The sequence below is a fragment of the Mustela nigripes genome, chromosome 5, assembly GCF_022355385.1.
Source record: "Mustela nigripes isolate SB6536 chromosome 5, MUSNIG.SB6536, whole genome shotgun sequence".
NCBI lineage: Eukaryota > Metazoa > Chordata > Mammalia > Carnivora > Mustelidae > Mustela > Mustela nigripes.
Window position 1 is genome coordinate 51,210,914 of NC_081561.1, and position 24,188 is coordinate 51,235,101.

At 43.5% G+C, this 24,188-nt stretch overlaps 1 protein-coding gene across 2 annotated transcripts; it reads left to right on the top strand.

Annotated features, from left to right (window-relative positions):
* Positions 1-1,701: 1,701 nt before the first annotated feature.
* Positions 1,702-24,164, top strand: LOC132017967 (uncharacterized). 2 transcript variants are annotated; one of them, XM_059400238.1, is made up of 3 exons: positions 1,934-2,022; positions 6,851-6,933; positions 24,022-24,164. In XM_059400238.1, exon 3 carries the CDS (start codon positions 24,045-24,047, stop codon positions 24,162-24,164), a length of 120 nt encoding a protein of 39 aa, XP_059256221.1. In that variant the 5' UTR covers positions 1,934-2,022; positions 6,851-6,933; positions 24,022-24,044. The 2 variants fall into 2 exon arrangements, with proteins under 2 accessions (XP_059256222.1, XP_059256221.1); XM_059400239.1 differs by lacking the exon at positions 6,851-6,933 and having other exon boundaries at positions 1,702-2,022.
* Positions 24,165-24,188: the final 24 nt, after the last annotated feature.

Below are 24,188 nucleotides of genomic sequence, written 5' to 3' on the forward strand. Positions count from 1 at the left end.
AATTTAAATAAATAAAATGCTTTTCTATTTCAGTTACTAATATTCTATTTTAAACCAATATCCCCTGTATCCACTATACTTCAAGTCTGTATTATCCTATCATATTATGTTTACAGGATTATATGTTTACAGGATTATAATTTTCCTGACCTAAATCACATACTAGTTCAGTGGACCCTTGTTAAAGGTAGAACAAGAGAGTCCCTATATTTGCTGGGTAGACTTGCTTGGACAACTGGTAATTTTAGATACTTTAAAAATCACCTTTCGGGGCGCCTGGGTGGCTCAGTTGGTTAAGCAGCTGCCTTCGGCTCAGGTCATGATCCCAGCGTCCTGGCATCAAGTCCCACATTGGGCTCCTTGCTCAGCAGGAAGCCTGCTTCTTCCTCTGCCTCTGCCTGCCATTCTGTCTGCCTGTGCTCGCTCTCTCTCCCTCTCTCTCTCTGATAAATAAATAAAATCTTTTTTAAAAAATCACCTTTCATGGGAGCAGAATATAATTTATTAGCTCACCCCTCTTGTCTCCCTATCTTTTCATTGACAAAGACTTTCAGTTTTCATTTACCATATGGTTTGGGTGTTATATAGGTAAACACAAAGATAGATAAATGTTATACATTTCCCAAGTGGCCAGATGATCCTTTCCCTTCTGGGACAGGAAATCTTGTGTCTTGTGGGTTTCTTCAATAGGAGCAAGAAGAAAGAGGGATTCAGGTCTTTGTTATAGATTCTATCTGTTTGTTATAGATTCTATCTGAGTTCTTAGAATCAAAAATAAAAGCAGAGAAAATCGATATGGTGATGAGCTGGAGAATCTAAACTCAGACAAAGATCCGCAGTGTGTAAATGGGCTATTGCTTTATTGATTAAAATTGTGTTGCTTATGGCAGTACGGTTCCCTGGACCAGAAGCATGAACACCAGAATTCTGGGAATAAGGCCCATCAGTCTGCTTCCACAAGTCCTCAGATGATTGTAATGCCTCCAACTAAAGTTGCCCCCTCCGCTATGGGCATTAAACTAGTTCTGAAAAATATAAAGACGTGGGGCAATTACATGAATTTAAATCAGGAGTCTTGAAGCAGTTTCTTGTCTCAAGGCACTTCCAGAACCAGTCCTTGTATGGTTGATTTAAGGTAATGTCTACAGTATAATTTAGGACACAAGTGTGTTTAGCACACAAGCGTTCGGTTATATATAACTAGTTACACACAGAGGACAATTGTTGCGTACGTCATATCTAATGAGTTTCCCACCTGGATTAACAATCCAGTTTTTCAAACTCAAGTTGCTAACTCTTCCAGCTCACATGAACGCGAACGGGGCAATCGGTTGCATGTTTATTTTAAAATATTTTGCTTGAGGGAAAACTAACCCAATCTGCCATCTTAACCGTGTTGGAGTGTACGTTTCAGGGGCACTGATTGCATTCCCAATGTCGTGCGTCCCCGGTTACGTTTTCCCGAAAGCCGGGAAAGGGTTTTCACCATGATTACCTATAATGAAATGTACTCAGAACCTGCGCCCACAGCCTCCATTTCTAAATCTGGGTACCTGAGGCAGCCGACCTGCAAAAAGGCGTGCGTGTGGAGCTGGGGGGCGCACGGGCGGTCAGCGGGCCGCAGGGATCCCTGGGCTCGGTCGGCCCCGGCAGGGAGCGCAGCGCCGCGGCTCGGCGCCCCCGGGCGGCCTGGACGCGGTGCAGGGACGCGCAGGGCCAGCGAGGGGAGCTGCAGGGTAACTTTTCCCAGGGAAAGCGGCCGGTCGTCCCCGCTAGAAGCCTCCCTGCCTTTTGTTTGTTTTTCTGCCGGAGGCTGGAGAGCGGCCGGGTTCCTGCTGCTCCACCATGCGCTGCGCGGCCCGTGCGACTCGCCGGACCTCCCGGGCATCCCTGCACGGACCGCTCGGCCCGTCCTAGCAGGGATCGCCCCCATCCCCAGTCCCCCTGCGGGCCGCTGCGCCCCAGTCGCCGAGGAGCTGCGCTCACCGCAGGGGCGGGCCCCCGCCTGGGTTCGTGGCGCCAGTAAGTGGGGCTAGGGGTTTAGGGGCTTCCGCCGGGAGATCTGTCACTGGGGGTGAACGACTGGAGCTGCCCAGGGACCCCTACCCGGGGCCCCCACGAGGGGCTGGAAGGAGAGGGAGAGGCTCCTGGGCTGTAGTTTGTCTCGCGGTCATGTGGCTCTCTCCCTCTTGGCTTGGAAACTCCGGGTTGCTCGGAGTCTGGAAGATTTTGATGGGTGTTTACCTTTCGGTGTTAGGGAGAGGAAAGACCCGTGCCGGGTTTGAAGCCCCCTTAGTAGAATGTGGAGGACTTGTTCTTGGAATTTTCCTGACTAGGCCTGTGGCTGTCCCACATGGGGTTTTAGCAGGAATCCTCTCACATTTATGTGCAACCATTTTTCACTGGGTTTCTTTCTGCTCTGATTTCTTCTTACTAACCTGAGTAGATGTTAGGAGAGGGGTGTTGAAGGATTTTTTTCCAGAGCAGCCGTTTCTTTTGTAATGTGTCTTTTCAAGTCTGACTTGGACACTGACATTGAGGGCTTTTACTTTTAAATACAAAAGTAGTTTAAGGCATCATTCTGCGGAAGAAAGTATTCATTTCTGCTTAGAATTAAGTAAAGATCTGCTTTTATTAAAGCTGGGCTATGCTGAGTGGATACTGCCTTGAATTTTACATGCAAGTCTAGATTTCTCCAAGGTATTGAGACTTGTGTTTTTATTTTGGCCCGGAGCACTCTTCGTAGCAATAGAAGTTTGATAGCTACACTTCTCATTTCTTGCATTTTCCAGTGAGTAGGCTTTGAGGATGTGCCCCAATAGTGAATTGTACTGTTGCTGAATGTAAAATTAAAATGAGCTTGAAATTTGTGTAATCAACATATAAATTATTAAAAAGAATTTGTGTCTCAGACATATGCTAGCTGTACTAGGAGTTAATGTATGCATAGATATGCACATTTGAAATCGTTTCTGGACAAAGAGCTGCAATTTGGTAAAGACTCTTTAAGGCCTTCCTATCTATCTGAGGACCAGTAATTGTAAAACACTAGGAAGTGGGTGTAGAAATGAGAGCAGTGCTGGGATCCTCTGTTTAAAATGATGTCCTGTACTATTGCCCCATTTCCTAAGGTCCAGCCCCCTAGGGACCCTGCCTACTTTCTGTTTACCCCCTGTCCACTTTGCCTTGCCCCTTCTCCAAAGCCAGAGCTGTTGGCTGGGCACGAGTGGGCAGCCCTGTCTCTTAGTGAGATCGGTTTTGTTTTAGATGATAGGGGGATGTCTTGGAGGATTGATGGAACCTGTCTGAGTAGGCAGAGGTCTGTGCTCCTTGCCAAGGGAACTCAGCATTTACTCACACAGAAGTGGTTTTTCTCACTGAAGTTTCTTACCTACAGACTACCTGTAAACGGGCTCCCAGGGTAAAGAATGGGTCTTTGGGGGTTTTGTTGACCATGCAGCACCAACGAAGCACTTTTTATACTTTAATTGTTTTATTCTCAGTGCCTTTTGAGGTTCCCAATAAAGGTGGAAAATCATGTCAATCTTGAACCTTTGGAATTATCTTTAACCATCTTTTCCTTCATTTCCTTCATCCTTTGTATCCGTGAGTCATCAAGACCTTTGAAATGTGATTTATGCCAATCCCTCCCTCCATATTCTAATCCAGAACCTCACCCTTCCTCTCTGGAGGACTGGAACAGCCTCTTAGCTGGCCACCCAAGCCTGGCTCTTAATAAGTCCTCAGAACCTGTTTGCTGAATGAATGAGTGAATGAATGAATGAGTCGTTCCCCTTTCTCTTCTCTTCGGCATTTGTCCATCTAATTTTTCTAAACTATCACTTCCTCGACTCTCTCCTTGCCTTTCAACCTGGTTCCTCTCCATGTGCTATCTCAGGTCTAAAATAATTTGCCTGATTTTTCAAAGCTTTCATAATCAGGCCTCACCCCTTCTATCCAAATCCTATTTTCAGCTCAGCATACATCCCTGTCCCCGTGCTCTATGCGGCTTGGTCTGGCTGTCCTGCTAAGGGGGCCAGGCTCCTTCCCACTGCGGTGTCACTGCCCAGATTGCACCCCTAGAAACCCCCCTTCCTCCCCATTCTCCTGGGCGAATCTTACCCATCCTTTGAGAAGGATCCCACAACCTCCTTCCCTAACGTGTTCTCTAACTATTCATTTATCTTCTCTTTCTTTATTTTTTTAAGCTTTTTTAAAGTTATCTCTACACCCAACGTGGGGCTCAAACTCATGACCCTGAGATCAAGACTCCCACACTCTCCAGACTGACCCTGCCAGGGACCCCCCTCTTCTCTTTCTTTAAAGTCTTTTTTTTTTTTTTTTTTTTTTTTTTTTTTAGATTTTGTTCATTTATTTGACAGAGAGAGAGAGCAAGAGAGGGAACACAAGCAGGGCAGCAGGAGAGGGAGAAGCAGGCTTCCCACTGAGCAGGGAGCCCGATGTGGGGTTCCTGAGATCATGCCCTAAGCCAAAAGCAGACACTTAAAAACTGAGCCACCCAGACACCGTCTTTCTTTAAAGTCTTTTTTTTTTTTTCTAAGATTTTAATTTGATGGAGAGAAAGACTGAGAGAGGGAATATAAGCAGGGGGAGTAGGAGAGGGAGAATGCTTGTTTGTTAATCCTTTATTATATTGGCTGCATTGATCTCCAATTGGTTTAGGTTATTTTAAGCCTCTTCAGGGCAGAAGCCATAGTTTATACCCGGTAGTGTGATGTCTTGGGCTTTGGAGTCAGGCAGAATTGAGGTCAGGGCCCGAGGGCACTGATTATTCCTGCGTCCTGGTGGGATTTCCTAGATTTGAAAAGAGGGGCCATGCCTCCCCTAGCCGGGGGTGGTATGAAGATGGTCTGTATTATCTCTACAGGGTTGGTCCTGCCCTACATCCCCCAGTGATTCAGTGACTCGAAGGGGCCTGAACATTTAGGACCTATTTGGTAGGTATTAGTTGACTGACTTGTAGTAAACTACAAGTCACGGCTCAGCCCTGAGACCCAGAGGACAGACAGGCATGCAATGAATCCTCCCTGAGCACTATCCTGACCTTACTTAACATGGCTTGAGCTGAGGTTCTTCCTGGCTGCAGTTCTGCTTCTGGGATCTGTTGCTGTTTTTCCATCTGAACCTTGCCAGGAACACTACTGCCTTCTAAGTTGTGTGTGTGTGTGTGTGTGTTTTCCTCTCACTGCTTCTCTTGCAGAAAGCGCCTCCGTTTCATTTTTCGGGATCTTGCTGAGTTGGAGTTGTACCTAGGCCTTCTATTTTTCTGCTTCTGGGGTGTGTGTGAGCATCTTTATTAATGGCAGAACTCCTTGCCTGGTGCTTTCTTGGCAGAATTCTGGGTACTGTGACCTTTCTGTGTATGTTGATCTGTCATCCTGTGAGGAGAGTCTCATTTAACCGTAAATTCTCTCCTTGGCTGTCTTTGCCAGCCACAGCGTCCTGAGAGTGGAGGACTAGAAATCTCCTCTCTGCGGACCTCAGCACGTGTGGCCAGGAGAACGTGCAGAGGAGTACACGAGCTGATTCACATACACACACACACACACAAGCTGTTTGCAGGTTACGATGCCACCCTATCCTAGGTTGTGACTTTGCTTACCCCGAAACAGCTCTGATGTTGTTATCCATACACATGTGTTCTGGAAAATTACCTCATAAAAGCAATTTGGTAAAGCGAGTCATTCTATGGGCAAGTTGCATTACAGTGCTGAGTGTTAACGGCAGGAAGAAATTGGAGATGTGTCTACTTGCAGCCAGAGAACAAAGAGAGTAAGCACAGGTCTTCTCAAGATGGTAAGGAAAGTTGATGTGGGCATCCAAACTCACCCTCTCTGCTCCTAGTGAGGTGCAGTGTGATGTTAGGAAAATACTACTATGCAGCTGATCCTAAGGAACTACTCAAGCCCAGTGGAAAACTTCCATTCCTGATTGCCTTGCAAGGAAACTGAAGTGTCCTGGCACAATGAGTCAGTGCCTGACTCACTGTGCTTTGAAAGTCGAAACCTTCATAGAAAGAGTGCTTGTGGTCTGGCTCACCTGTGCAGGTGAAATGAAGCCCCGTATGTGTGGACTTGTGAAGTCGTCTCCGAGTTTGAAGAAAGCACATCATCTGCCCCCTTTTTTTAGTATGTGGTTCAGGATTAACAATACAGTTATACACTTTAAAAAGACTATTAGAACACTTCTTACATTCACACATTAAAAGATGTGCTACTCTGAGGATAACAAAGATTCTACTGATTTTTTTAAAGATTTTATTTATTTATTAGAGAGAGAATGAGAGTGTAGAGGGGGGAGGGTCAGAGGGAGAAGCAGACTCCTTGCTGAGCAGAGAGCCCAATGTGCGGACTCCATCCCGGGACTCCAGGATCATGACCTGAGCCGAAGGCAGTTGCTTAACCAACAGAGGCATCCCAAGATTCCATTCACATTAATTGGGTCTCTAGGTCTCATCCGTAAAATGAAGGAATTGGATCATCATTAAAGTCCCTTACAGGAAAAAAAAAATCTAATTTTGTAGTCTAAAGTTTCCTCCGCTGTATGCTATATCTGTGTTGAATTTAGGTCCTGTTGAACTTAGTTAGCATTTAGTCTATACTGATTGACATTGGGTTATATATTCACTTACCTTAAATTTTTCTAGAATTTTAAGTTTGTTGTCTTAACTCAATTTTTTAAAATGGGTGGGCCACAGTAGTGCCTTGCATTTCCTTTGGTACTTTTACCACGTCACCCAGAGCTCTTAGTAGCCATTTGATAAATGTACAGCGATGGCCAAGGGCTTGTGAGGAGAGATCAAGGTGAGTCATATTTTACCTTTCTGTAGGTGTAATATGACCTGTGCTAAAGTGCTGATAACGAGTGGCTGCCCTCGTCGTTACTGTGGAAGATAATGTCCCAGAGCCCAAGGTAAAGTATTATGGTGTAATGTCCAACTGCATACTTGACAATGTCATGAAAGTTACTATCTGCATGAACTTGTACTTCCCAGAAGATAATAATTAATGGTTTTGGCCTTTTGGACACTGCCTTTGCTCTGACAGTAAATTTATTTAAGAGTGATTTAACTCAGACAAAACTGAGAAAAAAGGTACATATTCCTGCGTGTTATCTTAGCAATTGAAAAACAGATGTTTTCATGCATTTGTGTACGAATTCGTAGAAGGATTCGTAATTTGTGTGTTCTGGCCCCATATAGTCGTCCAGTCTTGCAGAGAAGGGAGGCACGAGAGGATGGAGTATGCAGTGGGATTGGGGTCAGTGGTACAGGAAAGTCACCAATAGTGAAAAATTACCCTCTAAAGGGGCACCTGGGTGGCTCAGTGTGTTAAGCCACTGCCTTCGGCTCAGGTCATGATCTCAGGGTCCTGGGATCGAGCCCCACATCGGGCTCTCTGCTCAGCAGGGAGCCTGCTTCCCTTCCTCTCTCTCTGCCTGCCTCTCTGCCTACTTGTGATCTCTCTCTGTCAAATAAATAAATAAAAATCTTAAAAAAAAAATTACCCTCTAAAGACCCATAATGTGCTCATTCATTCATTCATTCATTCAACAAATGCTTATTGTGAGCAGCTCTTTGTGCCAACTACATGCCAGGCCCCGTCCTGATGCTGGGACTGGAGTGAGGAACGGAAGAAAAATTCTGCCCTCAAGATATTCATATTCTCAGGAGAAACCCAGTTTGTGTAACGCCATAACCCCTAGAACCCCATGGTACACAAGGCTTATGTGGAGAGGGCTAAAATGTTTATGTGCAGATTTCCTCCGTTTTGGGGTAGACAAATTGTGTTTTGTAGGCATATTCTGCCTGCTGCCTGTTTTTTTTACACCGACTGTATGGAACACAACCCATTCATTTACATACCGTGTGTGAGTGAGTGCTTTGGGGCTACACTGGCAGGGGTTGAGTAGTTGTGACAGAGACATAGCCCTCAAAGCCAAAAATATTTAGTAGCCTTTCATGGAAGATGCTCGCTGACCCCTGCCCTGTTTTATTTTTATATTAAGTCTTTACCTCTTTGATATGTTTTATTGACTTGTTCGTTGTGTGTGATAGTGAAGCACCTTCTGTTGAGTGAGATCAGCCCCTGAGTTACAAGATTTGCACAGCCCTTGAGCTACACCGTATGTTCTCGTTCACTTCCTCCATCTTCACCTCAGCCTGCCCTGCCCCCCTTCAATCATGAGGTGGTTCTCAGGCAGGCCACCATGCTGGACTATTGTCACCTACGACAGCCTTCATTGTTAAGTCTGGGGGGGGCTGTCCCCGAGCTCATCCATAGTTTCACGTAAGTCGGAGTATTATTCTTCCTTTTGCTCTTCAGCCTCTCACGCTAACTTCAGCTCCTCACAGCCCCCACGAGCCACCTATAGTGATGTGCCCTCGTTTAGAAATAATCTCCAAGTGACCAAAGACTTTTTTTGGTTCAAGGCCGGAGCACCCTTTGGGCCTGTAGGAGAAGCAGTGGGAAGTCGTGCTTCCGAGGGCTCTGGTGCACGAGGAGTTCTTTGCTCAGAAGTGGGGTTGAAGGAGGAGAGGGAGGGAGAGGCGGGAGCAGCTCCTGGGGAATAGCAGAGGCATACCAGCTAGCTAATTTTCTTCGCTCCTCACTCCAGTTGATGCGATAGCCAAAATCGTCTTTCGTAAAAGCAAAGCAAATTCCGCATAAAGAAGGTTCCCTTGGCTTTCCTAGCTTCGAGCGGCTGTCCCCAAGGCAAAAAAAAGCGCTAACCTAAGAGGCAGAGTACTTAGAAGATGTTTTTGCTGAAATGAATATGGGCAGAAAGATTAGGCCCCAGAGAGGAAAATATAAACACAGATGTACTATTTTTAGTACCCTTTTTAAAGTAAATTAACAGTCTTAACTTAACTCTTGCAAAGTTATGACACTATTGGACCCAGAGTACGATGCACTGTTACCTGCAGGATTAAGGAAAAGGGAGCGCTGAAGTGCCGTGAGAAGAGCCATTGAATGATTTTGCACATAATTCAGCTTTCCTAGGAGGACAGATAAGTTTCAGTGTAACATGATTAAGGCGGAGGGAGAAAAGCTGCTCAGAAGAGTCTGGATTTAGCAGGGCCGGTGAACCGCAATTCCCAGATAAGACCAAGTTTGTGTACAGTTTTCTGTGTTCTCTCTTGAAGAATTCATAATTGTGACATTTATTCAACGAAGGTCCGAGATTCAGACTGAAGAATGGACTCCCATTGTCCTCGCCCTCAGCCTGTTCTGCAGGCTGGGAACGAGCAGGGGAGCAGGTATGCACTGCTGGCCACGAGCAGATGTTCTTTGCCTCCGCTGAGGATTGAAGCTGAAGGGAGGGAATTGGGGCGGATGGCAGGAAGGTTTTCCCCAATGTCACCTAGACAGAGAAACCATGACATTGGTTTCAGAGGTTTGTCGGAACTCTACAAGCGAAAAAGAGCTGTATGTCTGTGTTCATTGAGTACAGCTTTGCCCAAAGGCCAAAGGCCTGAGCTGATGACATTGAGGAGGCCTTTCTGTGATTCCTTGAGACACAGTAATTCCAGCATTGGGGTGGGAGGACCCTGGCGGCCTGCCGGCGCAGCCTTTCTATGGTATTTACTGCTCTTCCATTTTAGAATTCCAGAGCATTTCCGGTCAGGTCGAACAACTTGATGATCATCACGTTGCACGTGAGGAAATAGCGCTGTGTTGGGAGATACTTACCAGGGCTGGTAGGAAATAATTAGCAAAGACTAAAATTCAAATTTTGATCATACAAACAATGAGTACCTACTGTGTGCAAGTGGAATGTGAGGTGTGAGGGCACAGAGATGAAGGGAGCGCAGTGAGTGTCCCTGCCAATCCTGAGGGCAGACCTGTGTGTCACTGACCCCAGGGACGGGCTGGCAGTGAGGTGGGGACAGGGTGCTATGGTGGCTCGGATAGAAAGCTATCGTGGGACAGGAGGCTCTTGAGGTGATGTTTGAGCTGGACGAAGGGAACGGAAGGAGTAGATTCTGATCTGGGGGCCTGGCTGAGCCAGTGGGGCACTGTCCCCCTCTAACAGAGAGAAGTCATACAATGGACAGGGTCACTCTGGGCTACTTTCCCTTTGCTAGCTCTTATGTGTGTGACAGGAAAAGTGGGGACACCGGGTCCATTATTTTTAATCTTTATTTTTTAAAAATTATTATTATTTTTTAAAGATTTTAATTTTTTATTTGGCAGAGACACAGTGAGAGAGGGAACACAAGCAGGGGGCGTGGGAGAGGGAGAAGCAGGCTTCCCGCCGAGCAGGGTGCCCAATGCGGGGCTCAATCCCAGGACCCTGAAATCGTGACCTGAGCTGAACGCTGATGCTTAATGACTGAGCCACTGAGCAAACCTCCCCCCTTTTGCTTTCTTAGACAAAACTAACTTGAATCCTGACACAGAGTAACAGAATCAGAGATCATTAGAGCAGACAGCTGCCTCACTTCATCAAGTCCAATGTCCCGACTGCATAGAAAGTAAACCTAAGGACCAAGAGGTCCTCCAAGTACAGGGGTTGGTGCCTTTGGCTCTACCTGTGGGATCTGGACTAGACTCAGCAAATTCTGAGAGAACCAGTTTAACTGATCAAACTGCTGTCTTACAAATGATACGTATTTTGTATCCCATTCTCTCTGTATACTCTGTTATCTATACCATAAAGGAAAATGAAGAAATTGGACCCAGAACATATTGGGCCCACAGCAAGTAACATTATGGGGAAAAGTCCCCTGTTCGGTGTTCATCAAAAGACTGGATGGGCTGCAAAAAATGGGTGTGTCAAGAGCATCTCAGTTTTTGTCAGAATAATGCCAATCTACAATATGTGACAGTCCCAGAAAATTATTCTGTTTGAGTTAAAAAGAACATCTTTAAAAAGACCACTAAATGACCCCAACAACAGTCCTTGTCCAAGTGCTGTGAGCTTGGGTGGTCAGGGTTTCCATCCCAGGTGGGTCCCTTGATAAGGGCAAAGGCCGACTCCCCACACCCAGTATTAAAAACCCAAGGAGGGGGCACCTGGCTGGCTCAGTCAGTGGAGCATCTGACTCTTGATCTTGGGGTCTTGCGTTCAAGTCCCACATTTGGTATACAAATTACTTAAAAAAATAAATTCAAAAAATAATAATATAAAAATAAAAACCTTTCCTTTAAAAAAAAACCCACAAAAATCAAAGAGATGGTGATAATTCTGCAGGACAGGTAAAGGCATTCAGTCATCACTACATCATTTGCTATTTAAAAACAATCAACAAGCCTGTGAGCTCAGTCTCTGTGATGATGCATTTGAGTTGAAACTGGAACCCAAGCCCTCTTTGTCTGCATTCACTTTGCCCCCATTGAAGACAGTCCGTGCTGGGGAGGTCCCTGCTGGGTTCCCTGATGTTTGATTGCAGAATGAGGCCAACTAGAGCATGGCCACATCACTGGTTTCCATATTTGGACTTTGAGCTATAAAGTACTTCCAATGCCTCTCATTCTCAAATCCTCAAAAGATTTCATTATCTTTGGATCTTTTGTGACCTTTCTTTTGAGTCAGCCTGGGTTCCTGTCTCAGTTCTGTCACCTATGAGTTATGTAACCTTGGGCAAGTCACTTGTGTCTCTGTTTCCCTATCTAGAAAATTGGCAGGGGAGGCAGGTTGATGATCACAGCACTATGGACAAGTTGCTTGTGCCTCAGTTTCCTTATCTGTAAAATAGTAATAATAATAGTAGTTCCCACTGGTGGCGTGTTGAGAATTAAATGGATTAATGTATTGCAAAGCACCTATAACAGTACTGTACACAGACCAAGTATTTAAATTATCATTACTATCCTTTTGGCTTATTTGATGTATTAGGAGGCTAAGTGTGGATTAATTCTAGTGAGTGCTTTATCCAAGTTAATTCTTGGAAGCAGAGCTGTATTTAGAGTACTGCCCATCAGCTGGTTAGCTAATTCCTAAGAAAGGATGGGCTGCTGCATTGCGTTCCCTTCTCAGGCAGTCTGTACCACGAGCTACGAATTCAAATGCTGCCAGAGGCAGAGGAAGAAATATAGAAGATTCAGAGAAGCTGGGTATGTGCTTGTGAAACAGTAAAGGAATTGCTTTTCTCTTTAAAAACAAAAACAAAAACAAAAACAAACAAACAAAAAACTACATTTTTTCTTTCTAATTTTTCTCCAAACAAGAGGGGCTTTTTAGGCTGTCTTTTACTTTGTCACTTTTTTTTTTTTAAGATTTTATTTATTTATTTGACAGAGAGAGATCACAAGTAGGCAGAGAGGCAGGCAGAGAGAGAGAGAGGAGGAAGCAGACTCCCCGCTGAGCAGAGAACCCGATGCGGGACTCGATCCCAGGACCCTGAGATCATGACCTGAGCCAAAGGCAGCGGCTTAACCCACTGAGCCACCCAGGCGCCCATACTTTGTCACTTTTGATGGAGGTCCAGGAACACATAAATATTTTTCTTTTTCTTTCTTTTTTTTTAGATTTTATTTATTTATTTGATAGAGAGAGAGAGAGTATAAGCAGTGGGGAGCAGCAGGCAGAAAGAGAGGGAAAAGCAGGCTTACTGAGCAGGGAGCCCAATATGGGACTCCATCCCAGGACTCTGGGATCATGACCTGAGCCAAAGGCAGATGTCTAACAACTAAGCCATCCAGACACCCCGAGAAATACTTTTCTTCTAGTAAAGCAAGTTGTGTGAAGGTACAAAAATAAATGACATCTAAAAGTATTGGCAATCGATGTGGTATATCCATTTTAGGGACAACAGGCAGTATGGGGACTAGACGAGCCAGGAGACCTTTGCTCAATCTAAAAGGATGGTGACATTTCTCTGGTTTTTTATTACCATCAAACGCTAATGAGCTGGTGTTATTAGCTCTTCAGTTTTTCCAGGGAAGCCCCAAATCTCATTTTTATAGAAGAGTTCCTATTTTTAAATATAGACTCAAAGCATACCTCTGAATTCAGTTCTCAGGCTGCTGATTTGCAACCCCTGGTCCACAAGGTGTGGAATCTCCATATGCTAATGTCATATATTCAGGGATTTCAGCCAGAATTGTGAAGTCTTGTCCACTGAGCAAAATTAGAGAGAGATCCTCTCTGTATTTCAGAGAGGACTGCCCTTGTTCATTGGGTAAGTAAGCACAGACTTCTGATTCCATTCCAAAAACGCTCAACTTTGAGTGAATGAAGAGCATTGCTCCGTGATTCGGATGCCCGCCTGAAAGGCTTTGGGGCTTATGTTGGAGAGTAGCAGGCTAAATAATATCCCCCAGAGATAACAGGTCTCTGGAACCTGTGAGTGTTGCCTTGTATGGCAAAATAGACTGCAGATATGATTTCATTAAGGGATTGGAGGTAAAGAGGGTATCCTCGATTATCCGGGTGGGCCCTAAATGCAACGACAAGTTCTCATAAGAGAGAAGCAGAGGGAGGTTTGACATCACCCAGAGGAGAAGGCCATGGAACCACAGAGACAGAGACTGGAGCCATGAGGCCAGGGCCAAGGAAGGCCAGCAGTCACCAGAAGCTGGAAGGGACAAGGAAGAGATTCCCTCTGGAGCCTCTGAAGGAAGTGCCTCCACCTTGATCTCAGCCCACTGAGAAGCTCAGTACTGGTTTCAGACTCTGCCCTCCAGAACTGTGAGAGAATAAATGTCTCTTGCTTTCAGCCACCAGGTTTATGGTAGTTTGTTACGCCAGCCATGGGAAACAAACATAGCTGGTATGGAAAACTTTTTATATTTTTTTGAAGAGTTTATTTTTTTGTCAGCATATGGGCAAATGGCATGCCCTCAGAAATTAGCCATGATTTCGAGATCAGTGACCCAACACCTGGAGAGTCCTAGCCAGTGGTTCAAAATGACTTCTCTTTACTTGGGCATCTCTAGCATCCTGGTGTTCTCCACCCCTCCCACCCCTGCTGTGTCTCCTACTCACTGTGTGTGTTCTACCTCCCCAGCTAGACGGGAAGGTCCTGGAGGCCAGATCTACTTCCTTTAGCTCTTTGGATCTTGTCTCAGAACTGAGCATAGTGCCTTGTGCATAATTTTTCACCCATGTGATATATTGTAGATACTTTAATTTTTTGAGCATATTTTAGATATTCCTGTAGATCTGGAATAAATATTTGTATACTTTTAAAAAAAAGATTTATTGATTTATTTATTTATTTGAGAGAGAGAGAGAGAGAGAAAAAGAGGAGGTGGTGGGGGGTACAGAGGAAGAGGGAGAGACAATCTTAAGCAGACTCTGTGTTGAGCGCAGAGCCTGACACAGAGCTTAATCCCAGCACCCTGAGATCATGACCCAAGCACCCACCCATGGCACCACCCCGGTGCCCTTAAATATTTGTATACTTCTATAAAAATATATATTTCACATATTTTCATATTGTGCAGCAAAAATGTGGGTAAACCTCACAACAAATTGTAAAATTTTTTACCAACTGTGAAGAACCCCAAAGTAGAAACTGTCTTCTATTTATGTAGTGAGATCTCAATAGAATGACTTAGAGACACAGTGTTGTGGAGGGAAGCCAACATGATGGGCTTGAGAGCAACCAGAATGATATGACTATGATTTTTATACTAAGTTGAGACTCAAGTTAGCTACAGTTAAAAACATAGTTTAGCTTCATGGCTTTTGTTCTAAACAAGCATTCCAAAACACCGAGTTAATAAAATACATTGCAGTACCCAACTTTTTATTTCACATATGCATTTTACACATTTGATGTGGTCTGCTTTTTTTTTTTTTTTTAAGATTTTTTTATTTATTTGACAGAGAGAGATCACAATTAGGCAAAGAGGCAGGCAAGGACAGAGAGGAGGAAGCAGGCTCCCTGCCGAGCAGAGAGCCCAAGTGGGACTCAGGACCCTGAGATCATAAACTGAGCTGAAGGCAGAGGCTTAACCCACTGAGCCACCCAGCACCCCCGGTCAGCTTTTTTTTTTTTTTTTTTTTTTAAAGAACTGACTCGGATGTCTCTCAAGCATCAAAGAGTATCAATTAGTATGCTGAAACTGCTTTCCTCTTAAAACTCACACTGAGAGTTCTGTGATTTCCTTGGTTGCCTTTAACTTAAGCTCCCTTGTTCCATGTGGTAAGTTTCACTATCAGTAAGGTACAGACCGGGTCCCACGTGGGCGTCAGGACAGTCTTGTCTGTTGGGCCATTATGAGTGGATTTGCAGAATCTGGGTTTCTGTGCCAGCTGTAGACAGTACTTGTCTGGGAAAACCATCCGCTTAACATGGAGGGACCCTCAAGGCCCAAGAGAAGTTGGGTTTGGATAAATCCTGGGGAGAAGAAGGAAGCCCAGTCCCAGCTGGCTAGTTGTCCAGCAACCCTGAGTGGCACCCAGGGGCCATTTTTGGACACTCATCCTCGTTTCACCCGGAGATTTGTAGTCACTTGTTATTCCAAAATAGAAGCCGATCATGGTGGATGGAAAATGAACCTTAGGCTAACAGAATTACTTCTTCTAATTTGTTTCCACCTATATTCCTCTTGCAGTCTTCAAAACCATGCTAGCAACAGAAGTTTAATTAATCGATTGATTGAACTATCACCTCCTGTGTAGATAGAACTCTGTGTTTTGTCTCTTAAGTCGGAGTAGTGTTAGTCTACTGTATCCAGAATACTTTCTAATACAATCTAACATTGGCCTCGGCAGCAAAGACCTTTAATTAGATCATATAATGAAAATTCTAAGGCTGATAATTTCAGAGATCATGCTATCATCACAGACTCAGCCTCTTTCTTTCTTTCTTCTTATCCTTTCTGAGCAGACAGGATTTTCATGTTGAGAGTTGATTTCTCATATTCACTGGAAAGCTGTCTCAGCCCAAAATATTATAGTTTTATGCAACCATGTTTAAGGCAGAAACATAGGGCAACCTCTTTGTCAGCTGTCTATCAGGTAGGACATTCCTTCTCGGAAGACTTTGTCTTTCCCTTACCAGCTCACTTTCCCTTCCAGCTTATGAGCGAGAGCCATAGTCCCATTCCTAAACAAATTCCAGTGGCAAGTGGGATTGCTTTGCTTGGCTTAGCTGGACCAGAGTTCATGCCCTGGGGCTGTGGTAGGTGGCTGCCATCCCCGATTATGTGGGATCCTGAATAAAATCAGGGTTTTGAAAATTAAGCAAGAAGGACAGAGTTGCTACAGGGTAGATCAGCAAAGGCATCCGCTGCCTCTCCCTTCTTTTTTCTAGTGCATTGTCCATTGCCTTGTTGTTTTCCCAGAGCAGCAGTGAGATTTTGTTCAGTTTCAGATGATGACATGAGTCATCATATTCGGGCCACCACAGAAATGGTGAACAACTGAAAATACTGATCTCCAATGTATTTAACCACTTCCTGCTGGGATGTGCTCAGAATTGACTGTGGGTGGACTGAAGCTTCTTGTGTAATGCTCATTTGAATAATACCACTGCATTTTTTTTAGTATGGGAAATAATTCACCAGAGTACAGACCAGCAAGCTCAGACAGTTGTCGTGGTCCTGTTCTGGATCCAGACATAGTGCCACCAATCCCTCTCTCTTATGCCCCTTTGTACACTTGAAACAATGATCTTGGCTCCCCAGGTCTCTTTTACTTCAGGTATTCTTTCTTCACTTACTCCGGTTGTGCTTTTATGTAGGCCCTTTTTATGTTCTTTAATGTCTGTCTGGAAGTTTGTCACCCAAAGTTGAAATGACCAGAGTCGTGCAATGTATCAACCTTGTCTGAATGCTGTGTTCCTAATACAATCACGTATTACCTTTGGAATAAATAAAATAAACAACCTTAGATCTACTTACAGCTGTCTGCTGAGCATCTGAGCATTTCCAGTGGGAGGTTTTGTACATATCTCAAATCCTACACCTTAGAAAATAGAACCATTGTCTCCACACCTTGTCCAAGTAGCACATGCACACACATTCCATATTCCAAAGCTGTCTCTCTTATACCTAAGAGTCAGCCAGTCCAGAGCCTTTGTTCAGGCCTTCAACATGTATCACATGGACTACTGCAAACTCTCCAGACCAGTTTCTCTGCCTCTAGTCTCTCTGTCCTAACATCTCTGTGGTCTCCAGAGAGACCTTTGTTGTGCCATTTCCCTGCTTAAAAGCCCTGGAGAGCTCCTCTCTGCACTGCAAGACCAAACTCCTCCATAACAAGTATAACCCCTTCGCAACTGGGCCCCAACTTCACTTTCTAGGCTTGTCCTGCCATTTCCTTACTGCCCTCCATGGTCTTTATGCCTTAGTCTCCTACTTCACCACCTGGTTGTACATTAGGGTCACCTAGAGAGCTTTCTTAACTACTGAAACTCGTTCCCCACCCCTGACCTGACCTTTAGAGGTGGGGCCTGGGCATCAGTATTTGTTAAAAGATGATTCTAATGTTCCGCCGGGGACAGAACCACTGGACACTTGCCAAAGGCCTGTACCACTAACCTTTGCACATAGGTTGCATTTTGCACACTGCTCCATTTCTAATTTCTTTCTCTCCCTTTTCTGTATAGTAAAACTTGGCTCATTCTTTGAAACCTCAGTACTGCCTCTTCTCTGAGGGGTCGACAAATCCCTCCCTCCACACGAGAGCTGGTTGCTCTCTCTACCGTGTTCTCATATTACTTTCTACATTTTTCATGATCGTGTGAGTTGTGAGTTACTTAAGGAAGTACCCTTACCTTATGCATAGTATGCCCCAAAAGCCTCGCATAATACTTAGCAGTAAAGCTTCAAGAAAATTCTACACTGTCAACCTGACATCAATGCCCGAAGAGACACTAGCCAGATCCATTGTACAGTTACCATGTAATCACCTGAAATAGTGTGAGGTTAAAGAGCAGCCAGCATAGCATGGTGAGAGTCAAATGTTGCTAGAGTAATTGAATTTTGTTCTATGATGATAGGACAAACTGTAACAAGAAGTTGTGAGGGCGGCTGTGTGTTAAATGAATGACTCACTCTATCCTGACTTCACTAAAGTTCTTAGTTCTTTCACAAATGGCTTTCTCAATGATAATCTAGAAGCGTTGTCCCAGTTATACAATTTAATTGGATGAAGAAGTAGTGGAACATTAACTACCAACGAAAGGCTTCTACAATTAATAATTTATAGATATGAATCAGTAATATAATGCCATTGCAAAAAAAAAAAAAAGTGGGGGAGAGCCCACATGCTACTGGAATGTACATCATTTTGAAGTTTGGCCACCACAGCTCATCAAGGATATGGAGAAATGTGCGAGGACTCAGAGATGAATGCCAAAAGATAATTAAAGGAGTGGAAAAAGGTCCTATGAGGAAAGGTTGCATAATTAAAGCATAAGGCTGAGACACACATTTGATTACAATTTCACGTACACATACATATTTGTGGGATACTTTCTTTTATATCAGCAACAAAACGAAGCATGAAGAAATTAGCTTAAATTAGAACAGGCAAGTTTTAGTTGGATATAAAGAAAAATATTCTAATTAACCGGGTTACAAAATACAAATCTGGTCATGTTATTCTTAAGTTAAAAAGAAAAAAAATACAAAAAGCTTAGGGCACCTGGATGGCTTAGTTGGCTAAGCATCTGCCTTTGACTCAGGTCGTGGTCCTGGGGTCCTGGGATCAAACCCCACTTCAGGCTCCCTGATCAGTAGGAAGTCTGTTTTTCCCTCTCCCTTGGTCCCTCCCCCTGCTTGTGCTCTCACTCTCTCGGTCAAATAAATGAATAAAATCTTTTAAAATTAAAAAAAAAAAAAAAAACAGATGTAGGTAAATACGAAAAAGGAGAAAACAAAGAGTCGAAAATTGCCTATGTTGTGGTTCAAGTACTCTTTCTGTGTTGTTTTGAAATACAGCCATGTTGTATGATAGTGTTCTAATATTAGTTTTTATGGAATAATTCTACACTTGTATGTCTTAAGCTGAAGTTTGCAATAGGTATCTTTTTAAAGATTCTCTTCCTCTACCATTTTGAGAACTTTTTAAACTTCAAAGTAGAATAATTTCAAACATACAGAAAACTCGCAAGAATAGTGCAAAGAATACCCATATACCTTTACCCAAATTTACCTTTTGTTAACATTTTACCCCATTTGTTCCCTCTGTCTCTACACACACACCATTCCCTGCACACCGCCCCCCCCCCCACCAATATGTTTGTTCTACCCAGTTGAGAATAAATCGCGTACATCATGGTCCTTTACTTATAAATCCTTCAGGGTATGTTTTCTAAAAATAAGACCATGCTCTTACAGAACCACAGGACAGGTATCAACTTTAGAGACTTCAACAGATGAAATAATTTGACCTCATCTACCATCTATATTCCAATTTTCTCCATTGGCCCAATATGTCCTTTGTAGCATTTCATCTCCTTTGGTACAGGATCCAGTCAAAGCCTGTGTTTTTCAAAATGGCATCTAAGGCCCTCCACAAACAAAACTCTGGGGTTCTCTCTCTCCAGTTCCAAGCTCCCCACCTTTTCCTTCCTCCCAGGTTGATGCCTTTGTTTCTGCTCCTTGGACTGCTAGAATGTTTGACCTTACCAAACACCTACTTTTCTTGTTCTCTCAAGCTCTGTCTTCTGTGAAGACTTTGCGTATGCCCCTTCTCAGCTCAGATGGAATTGACCCAACTGGAAGCCGGCAGTGCAGCGGGGGGTGGGGTGTCCCTTTAACCTTGCCAATGTCCTGAACCCGAAATGTAAGCATACTTGAAATATCTTAGTGCATATTCATGAGTACCTATCCGGCCCACGCACTGTGTACCCTTATCCCCCTGCTGTGAGACTCTAAGAGCTTTGAAAAAAGGAACAATACTTGATGTTCCTTGTATCCCCAGGCTGGAATATAGGGTCTCTCACACAGGAGGGGCTTTATAAGTATTTATTAATCAGCAGTAGAAGACATCACTGTAAAGAGCTGCTGTAGGAAGTCGCAGGGAGTTTGAGCTTGTCAGGCTTCAAGGGGAAGGAACATGCCCCTTTGATCAGGGGCTTCAAAATGGCTCTGAGGGAGGGGAATAAGTTTGGGGTGGGAGAGTTTGTTCTCTGAAAGGTCTCCAGTTATAGAGTGTGATGAAATCAGATATAAGCTTTACATTTAAAGCTTCCCAAAGACCCACACAACCTTTGCAAGAACAGACTGGATTTTTTTTTCACCCACCCCCCACCCATCTCCCCTCTGACAATCACAGTTCTTTATATTTAAGAGTCTGTTTTTTGGTCTCTTTTTGTTTTGGTTTGTTTCTTAAATTCCACGTATGAGTAAAATTATATGGTATTTGTCTTTCTCACACTCACTTCTTTCACTTAGAATTATACTCTCTGGGTCCATCCTTGTCAGAAATGACAAGATTTCATTCTTTCTGATGGCTGAGTAATATTTCATTGTGTGTATATAGCACATCTTTATCCATCTGTCAGTGGACACCTGGACTACTTCCATATATTGGCTATTCTAAATAGTGCTGCAGTAAATATAGAGGTGCATATATGTTTTTGAAATCAAGTTTTTGTTTTCTTTGGGTAAATACCCAGTAGTGCAGTTACTGGATCAGAGCAATTCTATTTTTAATTTTTTGAGGCACCTCCATGGTGTTTTCCACTGTGGCTGTGCCAGTTTGCTTTCCCACCCAACAGTGCATGAGTGTTCCTTTTTCTCCACATCTTCGCCAACCTTTGTTGTTTCATGTGTTTATAATGTTAGCCATTCTGAAAGGTGTGAGGTGTTATCTTGGTGGTGGTTTTGCTTGGTTTGTCCCTGATGATGAGTGATGTTGAGCATCTTTTCATGTGTCTGTTGGTCATCTGGATGTCTTCTTTGGAAACATGTTTGTTCAGGTCCTCTGCCCATTTTTAGTTTGTTTGGTACTGAGTTGTTTAAGTTTTTTATATATTTTGGATATTAAACCCTTATCAGATACATCATTTGCAAATAGCTTCTTCCATTTAGTGGAATATGACTGGATTTATGTTTTTAAGATTTTATTTTAAAAACTTTTAATGTACTCTCTATCCCCAATGTAGGGCTCAAACTTAAACAACTCTGAGATCAAGAGTCACATGCAGCTAGGTCTCATAATAAATAAATCTCCTGGATTTGTTGATTTATTTATTTTTAGTTTATGGGTTTTTTTTTTTTTTAAGATTTTATTTATTTATTTGACAAGACACAGCAAGAGAAGGAACACGAACAGGGGGAGTGGGAGAGGGAGAAGCAGGCTTCCCACTGAGCAGGGAGCCTGATGTGTGGCTCGATCGATCAGGATCTGAGCTGAAAGCAGAAGCTTAACGACTGAGCCACCCAGGCGCCCCTCCCAAATTTATTTTTAAATTCCAAACTAATTTTGGACTTCCAGAAGAGTTACAAAAAACCATACAGAAAATTCGTAGAAATCTTTCACCTAGCTTCCCCTAATATCAACAAGTTCTATAACAAAAGAACAATGATCAGGGGCGCCTGGGTGGCTCAGTGGGTTAAAGCCTCTGCCTTCGGCTCACGTCATGATCCCAGGGTCCTGGGATCGAGCCCCACATCGGGCTCTCTTCTTAGCAGGGAGTCTGCTTCCCCTTCTCTCTGTCCTCTGCCTGCTTCTCTGCCTACCTGTGATCTCTGTCTGTCAAGAAAAAAAAAAAAAAGAACAATGATCAAAACCAAAAAATTAGTATTAGCACATTGCTATTAACTAAGCTACAGACCAGATTTAGATTTCACCAACTTTTCCACTAATGTCTTTTTTCTGTTCCAGGGTCCTATTCAGGATCCCACATTAGCTGTGACCACTTAGCTGGTCACATCTCTTTAATTACCTCCAATCTGTCACAGTTCCTCAGCCTGTCCTTGCCTTTTATGATCTTGACACTATTGAAGACTATAGGTCATTTGTAGAATGTCCCTCATTTGGGGTTAGTCTGAAGTTTTCTTTTTCTTTCTTTTTTTTTTTTTTTAAAGATTTTATTTATTTATTTGACAGAGAGAGATCACAAGTAGGCAGAGAGGCAGGCAGAGAGAGAGGAGGAAGCAGGCTCCCCGCCGAGCAGAGAGCCCGATGCGGGACTCGATCCCAGGACCTGAGATCATGACCTGAGCCGAAGGCAGCGGCTTAACCCACTGAGCCACCCAGGCGCCCCTAGTCTGAAGTTTTCTTATGAATAGAATGAGGTTCTGCATTTTTTATAAGAATACCATGGAAGGGAGGTGCCCTTTTCATAACATCATATCCAAGGTTCATAAGGTTGTAAATTTTATTAATGGTGATACTGAATTTGATCGCTTTGGGTAAGAAAGTTTCTGCTGGATTTTTCCCCATGGAGTTACCATCTTTCCCTTTGAAGTTAATAAGTATCTTAGAGATACTTCAAAACTATGTAAATATCCTGTTTCTCCTCAACCTTTCATCCATTCATATTTGCATCCATCAGGACTGTTGTCTGCAACAAATCTTACTGTGGTATTTGCCTAACAGTGAATTTTTTTTTTAAGATTTTATTTATTTATTTGAGAGAGAGACAGTGAGAGAGAGCATGAGCAAGGAGAAGGTCAGAGGGAGAAGCAGACTCTGCATGGAGCTGGGAGCCCGATGCGGGGACCCGATCCCAGGACTTGGGGATCATGACCTGAGCTGAAGTCGTCCAACCAACTGAGCCACCCAGGCGTCCCCTAACAGTGAATTTTTTATTTCCCTCTTTCCTTCTGCATTTATTGATTGGAATTCTTCTGGAAGGAGAAGCTGCGTGGACTGGATTTAGATGCAGAAGTTCACATACTTCCAATGAGTATTTTCTGATCTTTTGATTTTTCAGATAATTAGTTTGACAGCCTTATTTTCCTCAGGGTGCCTGGCTGGCTCAGTTGGTAGAGCATGTGACAACTCTTGATGTCAGGGTCATGAGTTCAAGCTTCATGTTGCGCATAGAGCTTACATTAAAAAACAAAACAAAGCCATAAAAAACCTTTATTTTTGCATTTATAATTTTTTAATGTTTACGTAAAAGCATTGCAATTGCTTAACTTATTACTACATTTTCTTTATTATAGGCAGATTGAATGATTCAATTTAATAAATTGCAAAACCATAATTTGTTATTGAAGAAAACATAACTGAATGACTTTTTTTTTTTTTAAGATTTTATTTATTTATTTGTCAGAGAGAGAGAGAGCGAACACATGCAGACAGAGTGGCAGGAAGAGACAGAGAGAGAAGCAGGGTCCCTGCTGAGCAAGGAGCCCGATGTGGGACTCGATCCCAGGACGCTGGGATCATGACCTGAGATGAAGGCAGCCGCTTAACCAACTGAGCCACCCAGGTGTCCCACTGAATGACTTTTAAAAGGGCACACCCTACATACAGGCCTTAATAAATTCATTGTTCCTGTTTAGCTTCTGTATGTCTTGTAGTAAAAATAATACTGTTGATGCCTAGCCACAAATAGTCCGTGGAGCACATGTAAATTCTGTATCGGGAGAACTTTAATTTTAACATTTCTTGGCTTTGTTACATTGTAAATCGTAGCAGAATTACGCAGAACACGGTATATTTAGTACAGATTTTGTAGCTCGGCAATTTTTCTCGACCGTAGTTTTCATGCCGTGTTTGCCCACAGTGGCTGGTCAGCAGAAAAGCATTGAATTGCAACTGATTCATTTCTGAGTCAGTGATAAATTCACTTTCCAAGAGTGGTATCTCTCATCTTATAAAAATTAAAAAGAGCCTTATTTAGGCCAGAGGTTGGCAAACTTTTTCCATAGATGTCCAGATCATAAATATTTTAGGTTTTGTAAGCCATATAGTCCTTGTCACAACTGCTGAATCCTGCTCTTGTGTGAGAAAGCATCTATAGACAATGTGCAAATGAGTGGCCATAGCCATGTTCCAATAAAACTTTATTTACAACAATGGGTGATGGGTGGGAGGGAGGGGTTGTCATTTGCTGAGCCCCTATTTAAAGAATAAAAATACACAAACTTAAAATGCACATTAGCATTTACCGTTGTCTCACATTTGTCTCTACAGGCAGAAGACTGATCTTTGAAAATATGTATTTGGGAGACAGTCACGTTCTATTGAATACCTTGTGCTGGTGCTGCCACCGAAAAATCTGGTTACACTCCGGGGAGGCCTGCCGCCTCTGCAGGACTGCACCGCCTCGGCCCTGAGATGAGTGTCCGGCCTGAGCGGGC

Bases quoted from the DNA above. Each gene is read 5' to 3' on its own strand.
- LOC132017967 (XM_059400239.1), top strand. From the start codon at position 24,045: ATGTATTTGGGAGACAGTCACGTTCTATTGAATACCTTGTGCTGGTGC.